Here is an 8,667-nt window from a genome sequence, read left to right as displayed (position 1 = left end):
CGTATACATTTGTGTGCTCTCATATCCACTTACCAGAAAATACATCTGGTTGTTGTGCTATGTTAATACACTATGGGTCACTTTTCAAAGGCAGATACTACAGTGCATCCCAGGACACCTGTGTTCACACGATCAGTTCTTTGAAACTATATTTGGATGTACAAGCTATTAAAAGCTTCTTGTACCAAGTGACCTTTCAGGCAGAATTTAGATCAATTACTCACACTGCTGCTGCCTGTTGCTGAGTGGAAGACAGCAGAAAACCCTGGATTCAAACCTTTACTGGGTTTTTGTTTTGCTTGCTTTATTTCCTTTCATTTTGCCTTAAGAAGATGAACAATGAAACCACAACCCTGATATCCTTGAAGGAGGCAATGAAAAGGTTGCTAAGGGCTACAGGGAGGGAGCAAGGTTGGGTTTGCTTTTCTGGGAAGATGGGTAACAGAAGAATGAAGAATAAAAATAGGCAAAGAACTACAAACATGCTAATTAGAATTCTTTCTTTCTCTGTTAAAGTGTCTAAAAGTCTTCCAGGTTCAAAAAATATGTAAACTAATAATAAAGAAAAAGTCTGTTCCTAGGTGCTCTAATTCCATTCAATTAATGGATGTGCTACATGCTAGGTTTACAAAAATAAGTAAAATGTGTTTTCTGCCCTCAAGGAGCTTATGGCCTTAGGGGTAACAGAAGTATTGAAAAATACTTACAACTTAATGTGACTGACCTTATAATGGTGAGGTTCCTGCAGGGCTATGAGAACATAAAGAGAAGAATTAATTTTGCCTTTTATACTAGGAAAAGGAGCCCTTCAGAGGGACATTTAAGTTGGATCTGAAAGGGTGAGTAGAAGTTTATAAGAAATAGAAATATGGGAAGGAATTCTATGCTGAGGAAACAGCCTGTGTAAGCCATAGAAGCCTGGAATCTCAAACCATATTCAGTCAACAGCTAGATGTCTCACCTGATTGATGACTAGGATGCGTGAGAGGACTGGCAGAAGACAGGGGCAAAGGGTAAAGAGCTTTGTTTCCTGCTGAGGAAATCCAACTTGGCTCCAAAAATATCACTAGGCAAGTCAAGGAGACATAAAAGATATATAACAGTCAAGTTATATAATCAGAATTGTATTTTAGAAGAATATCTCTGGAGGATGGATGGATTGGAGGTGAAAAGCAGGAATCCGGTTAGGCTACTGTAATCCTAGGTCCCGGAGAAAGATAATGATTAACTGGCTTAGTGGAGATGGGGAGGTGGGGACAGATTAGAGACATGCTGATGAAGAACAGGGGAAAAAATGATGAGTTATTCTGAGATTTCTAATTCAAGCAATTGGATAGATGGTGATGTCATTAACTGAGCTGGAGAACTGTAGTAGAAACACAGATTTGCAGACATGTTTAGGATTTATTTGAAATAATCTGGGAATGCCTTTTGGTGAGAGGATTCCAAAGAACTGCTCCAATTGTAAACCTTTATAGTGATCGGCAAGCTAGAGTTTATCTCTAGAGTTTAAGCTGGAGGTGACCAATAAGCAATATGTTCTTAAAGGTCCAAAAGTTAATACAAAGAGTTTGCCAGACAATGTGATTTTGAATTATAGACAGAGATTGCTGGCATATTAGGTCATGTAGGCCTACACTCCTACAAAAATGCACATTTCATACACAGCCTTATCTATATGTAAACAAAATCCAAAGCAGTGAGAAAATTCCACTGCCAAAATTTCTGAAAATGGGGTGGGGTGGTTGGAACTTAGTAGAGTCAGCGTAATACAGTTGAGTCTGACACCTCCATCTAGGTGGAGATGTGCAAAACATAGTTGAAAATTTAGGTCTAGGATAGGGGTGGTATCTGAAGCTGTTAGCCTTGAAAGAAAGTGAAGATCAAGAAGAGAACATGGTCAAGGATAGAACCCTAGGCAACCACAACAGTATTCAGGTCACTAGGGACATAGAAACTCAGGGAAGTGGCACATGCGTGTACCGCTTCCTTCATGAAAGACAATGTGGGTGGCTTCGGGCAAGTGAGTTGTGCTGTTGCAGTTCTTTGTGGTTCAGTTAAACATAATTCTGGTGCCACAGTGCCCTCTGATGATCAGGGCTGTTCAGAGCTACTCAGATCCCCCGTTGGGTTATACTGCTTGACATTTCATTAATATCACGGATGTCAATGATACAAGCCATGTTTTATTATTTCTGTGTAAGACTTCTGCTAGGTATTGGGGGACAGGCATAAAGATGTCCAAGAAATAGTCTCTGATACCCTCCCTCTAAGAGCTTACAGTTTAGTTCATGAAAAGTTAACTCTAAAAATAAAGCAAAGGATGGGGCATGACAAGTGGTAGAGGCAGTCCTTGTGAGAGAGCAGTAGTCAGGAAGCAGGTAGAAAGTCTGAGGAATTCAGACAGGCAGTGGAATTTGAGCTTATACTTGATGGATAGGATTTGGACAGTCAGAATAAGGTAGAGAAAGCCACCTTAATAAATACTGGTCTCAGCACTAGTTAGCCATGACATTAGGTCTCAATCTTCTTGAGACTCAATTTCTTTATCTGCAAAATAGTACAAATGACTGCTTCACTTCTTATGCTTGTTGTGAGAATCAGATTAATGCTTGTGTAAAATACTTGTTCAAGTATAAAGTACAACACAAAGACAAGACACAGCAGATAACTGAGGTAATTAGTTCGCGTTTGGCAACATAAGGAGTGCAAGAACTAGGATGATGACTAGAGACAATGGCAACTGGGAACATCTGTTCATAATCTTAAATTTTAAACAAATATGCAAACTCAATAATGATTGTAACCAACCTTTGACTTGGTTATATCTTTTGGGTTCAACACCCACCAAGAGACAAACCCAGTTTTTGTGTAACAGAACTAGCTGTTGCAGTTTAGAAAACACTTACTTCAGAAATAGGGCCTGCCAATGTTCACATACCATTACTTACAATAGTCAAGATGTGTAGCCTTATCTTAAGGCAAAACTTTGGTTTTGTGCCTTGATCTAAGTTAACCCTTTATTCTTTTATCTGATAGAGTAGACCACAAACTCCAAGCTTTAGAAGCACAATTTAAAGAACTGGACTTCACCATGGATAATCTGACACAGAAATTTGAATATCATAGCAAGACTTTGGCAAACCAAGCAGCCCAAGATGAGCTGTGGACAGCAGTTCTGTCACTCAAGTGAGTATCCAGTCAGAAATCAGTAGAATTTTGTGGTTTTGTGAGAGCTTGCAGTGGTCATTCTAAAATTGGATTTCTTAATATGGTTCCCACAATGGATTGTAAAGAAATGACATTTTCTTAAGGTCATTCATTTAAAAAAGATTAATTTGAGCACCTGTTTGCTTGCCAGTATTGTGGTACACATCTCATCACAGAGTCCCTTGCTTGCCAAAGTCCTACTAACACAGAGATGGATACTAAAACTCCTCTGCTGTGGAGAAACTGATGAGTGGCCTGAGATCTAAGCTATCCATTTAGTGCAGGCCCTATTTCTTTTTTTTTCCTTTTAAATTCTTTTAATAGTGTGTTTCTCTTAATCCCAAACTCTTAATTTATCCCTCCCCTCTCTTCCCTTTGGTAACCATAAGTTTGTTTTCTGTGTCCGTGAGTCTGTTTCTGTTTTGTAAATAAGTTTATTTGTATCATTTTTTTAAGATTCTACATATAAGTGATATCATATGACATTTGTGTTTCTATAACTTACTTCATTTAATGTAACCATCTCTAAGTCCATCCATGTTGCTGCAAATGGCATTATTTCATTCTTTTTATGGCTGAGTAATATTCCATTGTGCAGGGTGTGTGTGGGTGTGTATCACATCTTTTTTTTATATCACATTTTTTTTAGCTATTCATCTGTCAGTGGACATTTAGGATGCTTCCATGTCTTGACTATTGTACATAGTGTTACTATGAACATTGGCAAGCCCTATTTCTAAAGCATTTTCTAAACTGCAACAGCTAGTTCTGTTACCCAAAACTGGGTTCACCTCTTGGTGGATGTTAAGCCCAAAAGATACAACCAAGCCAAAGATTGAGAGAAGGAAGGATTTATTACTCGCAGCAAGTAAGGAGACACCAGGGATCTTTCCCAAAGCAGTGTTTCTACAAACAGTAAAATTGGGGAAGTTTTAAGCTAAGGGTACATGCATATTCATGAAGGGGCTGGAGTAGAGGAGAATTCAGCAGAGAATTAGGGCAAAACCTGACAGAGTTGACCAAGCATTTGTTGATTGAAGTCCTGAGGGTCAGAAAAGGTCAACATACCATTTCAGCCTCCACCTGGCTGAGGGCCTTAGTTCCTGCAGAACTCAAAGATAAGTATCAGATTGCTATATATATCCCTTGAGGAGGAAGTAGGACTCTAGGAACTAGGAACTATTGTTTCTTGACAGCTTTTCCTTTGTTCCTGCATTCCCTCCCTTTCTATTAATTATTGAGACCTGTTCAAGGGCAAACACTGTGACCAGGCTTAGAAGACAGAGTGGCTTAGGCCAAAAATGGCTTATCTTCTGTCAAGAGAGCCTTACTTGATTCTCTTTCTCTAGGGACCACCTACTCTATCTGCTTATATTTCTCCTAGTAGTTTCATAGTTCTTTGAATTATCCTAATAAAATTCACTTTATGTTTGTACTGCTTAAGAATCTCTCCATATTTTTTGTAGGTTCACTTCAATGGAATTGAATATTTTATACAGCTATGTTATTGAAGTACTCATTTGCTTGCATACTCGTGTGCTTGAGAAGCTGCCAGACCTGGTGAGAGGACTTCCCACCTTAGCCTCCATTCTTAGACGAAAAGTCAAGAACAAGCACATTAGAGATGTGTGGGAGTCTGTCCTGGAGGAGTATGGGCTGCAAGAAGGAGATATCACAGCACTTTGTACATTCTTTGTAGCACATGGTAACAAGGCAGAACACTACATTGATAAAGTAAGGCGGATGTACATAAGGGATGTCAATTTCATGATCACTAACATGGTAAAGAACCAGGCTCTGCAGGATGGTTTGCTGAAGGCTGTCCAGGTCGTTGAGAAGGGGAAAGCAGTGAGGGTGTCTGAAGAGCAAAAGTCACCCCTAGAAGAGTTGATACCATCAATCAAAAGCTAACTAGTTACTCTAGACCCAGAGATTCCACTTCTAGTAATTTATCTTGCAAATGGGAAAAAAATACATATGTACAATTTATTACAGGCTTATTTTTGTAGCAAAAGTGAAAGGAATGTTAAACAAATTATGATATGCTGATACAATGGATACTTCCTGTGTAACAATATAAGAGAATGAAGGAGCTCTTTGTGTAATTATATAGTAACATGGAGTTATCACCAAGATGTCTTGTTTCAAAATATTTATTTCCAATATATATTGTTAAATGGAAAAGGGGGAAAATGGATATATATGCTAATATACCTATCAACTTCATAAAGTTCTTCTGTAGAAATACATTAAAAAGTGATAACATTGGTTGTCTCAGGGAAGAAAACTTAGGCTAGTGTTAAAGGTAGAAGTCTTTTCACAGTTAATCCATTTTGTACTTTTTGAATTTTGAACCATGTGAATGTATTATGTATTAAAAGACCAGGAAAAAACCCATCTAACATATTTTGTATGTTGATGTACATCTTCTCTCTAGTACAGTACCACAGTTATTTACACTATAAAGCGAACTCTCACATATTGACCATATATTTCTAATATTTATTAAAGACCAAATGCCATGTGCTAGGTGCTATGAATAACAGAAACATTTTCAAATGTAGACCCTGTTCTACAGGTAAAGGTTAAGTGCTGATGCTTTATTTGGGAGATGCAAATTCAGGAAAACCAGAAGGAAGTTACACTTTGGAAGGATGTTAGGTGGGGAAGGATAAAAAGTATGCAAGATTATGTGTTACCTTGCTGGCTCCTCCTTGAAAATGAGCCATGAGACACACAACAGGTTGCTTGCCAGATACATGTCCTCGTCTTGTCCCTCTCCGGACACACTGTTTAGAGAAACTATGCCCTAGAAGTGTTACTGAACCAAACTAGAGTCCATTTGCCTGTGGCGCAGCAAAGCCAATCTACTGACATGGGGTTGTGGTGAAGGGAAGTACAGCATTTATTGCAGGGCACCAAGCCAAGAGAACAGGCAGCTTGTGCTCAAAAGACCCAAACTTCCTTATGGCTTTCAGGGAACCGTTTTAAAGGCAACATTTGGTGTGAGGGTTGCAGTTCATGGACTTTCTTCTAATTGGTTGGTGGTGAGGTAACATAATGATGTTTCAGGAATCTTAATCATCAAGCTTCTGGTTCCAGCCGGTCTGGGGTCTAGTGCTTGTGGCCAGCATGTAGTCAACATTCTCCACTGGGTGGAGGTCTTAAGTTCTGCAGAAAAACTCAAAGATATGCATCAGATTGTTGTGTACATCATTTGAGGAGGAACTAGGGCTGTTTTATCACTGAAGTATTGTTTAACCTATCATTAGTTTTTCTGTTTGACTGTCTTTCCTTTGTTTCAGCATTCCCTCACTTCCCTAATTAGTAACTGCTTGAGTCTGCTCTTTGCAACTCAGGGAAATCCTAGGAAACAAATGCCTTTTTTTTACAAATAAGAAATGGGGTACACAGAGGGACTTTTGTCCCCAGGAGAACCCTGCAGGGTCCTGCTCAGTTTCAGTCCCCCTTTTTCCTTGATACTCCTCAATCCTGTTGGGACAAGAAAGGGCATAAAGTTTTGGATAGAGAGGTTAATGATAAACTTGGCAGGGGAACTCAGTTTTAGGGGGGCTTGGTTTTGATATAGGAAAATAGGGTACAAGAGGATGGCCATGTCCCAGGTCTCAGGCAAGTCCATTGGATGTGCCCTGCCAAGTGAGGGTCTTTGGCTTCACACAGGATAGAATTCAAGAGTGAGCCATAGTTGAGTAGAAGTAGATTTATTTAGAGAGATGCACACTCCACAGGCAGAGTATAGGCTGTTTCAGAAGGCCAGAGAGGCCATAAGGCATTTGGGGTGGGGGGCTGAGTAAAAGTAGATACACACTCCATGCACAGAGTGCAGGGCAATCTCCAAAGGCAAAAGAGAGTGATGAGGTGTGGGGTGTTTAAAGTAAAAGTAGATACACATTCAATAGACTGCAGGCCATCTCTGAAGGCAAGAGAGAGTGACAGATAGAGAGCACGGAGTCATCTAGGAAAGTGATATCTGACAAGAGGTGAGTGCATGATTGTTAGTTTTTATGGGCTCGGTAACTTCATATGCTAACAAGCGGGAGGATTATTCCAACAACTTTGGGGAAGGGCCTGGGATTCCCAGGAATTGGGCCATCACCCACTTTTTGACCTTTTATGTTCAGCCTTGAAACGGTAATGGCACCTATGTGAATGCCATTTAGCATGCTATTGTATTACAATGAGCGTATAATGAAGCTCAAGGCCTACTGAGAGTTGATTTGTCCGCCATCTTGGTGCTAACTGCTATGTCATTCTTTTAATGGTTGTGCCCTGCCCCCTTCCCTCCTGTCCCAGTTTCAATAGGAAAAAGAAAAGAGAATTTCTCTGTTGTGCTCACTCAGTCCACTGTTTTCAATTGGCCAAAATTTGCTCTCTGGTGAGTGACACCACCCCCCGTACTTCCAGGATCTAAGCCCTCTTAGCAGCCACTGGGAAGCCAGTGCCTGCATTGTTCAGTGCAGTGTTTCACAGGAGTCCAGATGTGGCAGAAGGAGCTAGAGATTCCAAAAATGCAACTGGTCAGGCCCAGACAGAGGAAGGGACTGTGGGTCCAGAAAGTAAATAAGGCCAAGGAAATCTAAGGAAGCACATAAAATGTACCCATTACACATGACAAAAGTACTGGAAAATAGTAGTATAAGTACAGGACTTAAACAGCAAGACTACAATAAAAACCACTATCACTAGGCAGTATATGATGGAGTTCAGAAGAGGGATATTATTGTGTGATGGAGAACAAGTTCCTGGAGGAAGTGCATTAAATTCATCCTTGAAGTAGGCAAAGCCACAAAGCAACTTATTTGGGATGAATTGAGATTTCAAGCAATAGCCTGAAAACACAAGGTTTGTACAGCAAATAGATCACAGTTGAAAGTTTAAAAGAATAATGGGAGATTCTATGGGAAAAGCAGGTTGGGACCATATGGAATTCCATGCTAAGGGATTGATACTATGGACAACTGAATGACAACTAGTTTTCTGAACCTACATTAAAACAAAACAAAAGCTCCCAAAGCTGTCTACAGTGGACCTACACCTCCTTATTTTGGCTTCATCTGGAAAGCACTCATCTTCTCAACCTGAAAAACCTCAGCCAATCCGAAAGACCTTAAAGACTATTTTCATGCACAATGACTTTCTTTTCTCTTCCGCCACACCTATTTGACATTTCGTCAAAACTCAGGCCTGGTTCTTTTTTTTTTCCCCCCCAAAATTTTACAATTGTGGTAAAATACACATAAACATAAAATTTGTCACCTTAACCATTTTTAAAAATTTTATTTATTTTTTTAAGACTAGTCAAGTGCAATAATGAGAACCACCTTAACCATTTTTAAGTGGACAGTTCAGTAGTATCAACTAGGTTCATAAAATTGTGCAATCATCACCACCATTCATCTCCAGAACTTGTAAAACTCTGTACCCTTTAAACAGTAA

General features: G+C 39.6%; 1 protein-coding gene across 2 annotated transcripts; it reads left to right on the top strand.

Moving 5' to 3' along the window:
• The first annotated feature begins 212 nt into the window (after window positions 1-212).
• Window positions 213-5,630, top strand: SMCO1 (single-pass membrane protein with coiled-coil domains 1). 2 transcript variants are annotated; one of them, XM_006185577.2, is made up of 3 exons: window positions 213-382; window positions 3,040-3,189; window positions 4,677-5,589. In XM_006185577.2, the coding sequence occupies exons 1-3, from the start codon at window positions 333-335 to the stop codon at window positions 5,119-5,121; spliced, it is 645 nt and encodes a 214-aa protein (XP_006185639.1). In that variant the 5' UTR covers window positions 213-332; the 3' UTR covers window positions 5,122-5,589. The 2 variants fall into 2 exon arrangements, with proteins under 2 accessions (XP_006185639.1, XP_032337237.1); XM_032481346.1 differs by having other exon boundaries at window positions 246-382; window positions 3,045-3,189; window positions 4,677-5,630.
• The last annotated feature ends 3,037 nt before the right edge of the window (window positions 5,631-8,667 follow it).

The sequence above is a fragment of the Camelus ferus genome, chromosome 1, assembly GCF_009834535.1.
Source record: "Camelus ferus isolate YT-003-E chromosome 1, BCGSAC_Cfer_1.0, whole genome shotgun sequence".
Taxonomy (NCBI): domain Eukaryota; kingdom Metazoa; phylum Chordata; class Mammalia; order Artiodactyla; family Camelidae; genus Camelus; species Camelus ferus.
This window is presented reverse-complemented; position numbering and strand designations above follow the sequence as displayed.

Coding starts and splice junctions, on each gene's coding strand:
- SMCO1 (XM_006185577.2), top strand. CDS start 333: ATGAACAATGAAACCACAACCCTGATATCCTTGAAGGAGGCAATGAAA. Junction 383..3,039: donor TTGAAGGAGGCAATGAAAAG/GTTGCTAAGGGC, acceptor TTTATCTGATAG/AGTAGACCACAAACTCCAAG. Junction 3,190..4,676: donor ACAGCAGTTCTGTCACTCAA/GTGAGTATCCAG, acceptor TATTTTTTGTAG/GTTCACTTCAATGGAATTGA.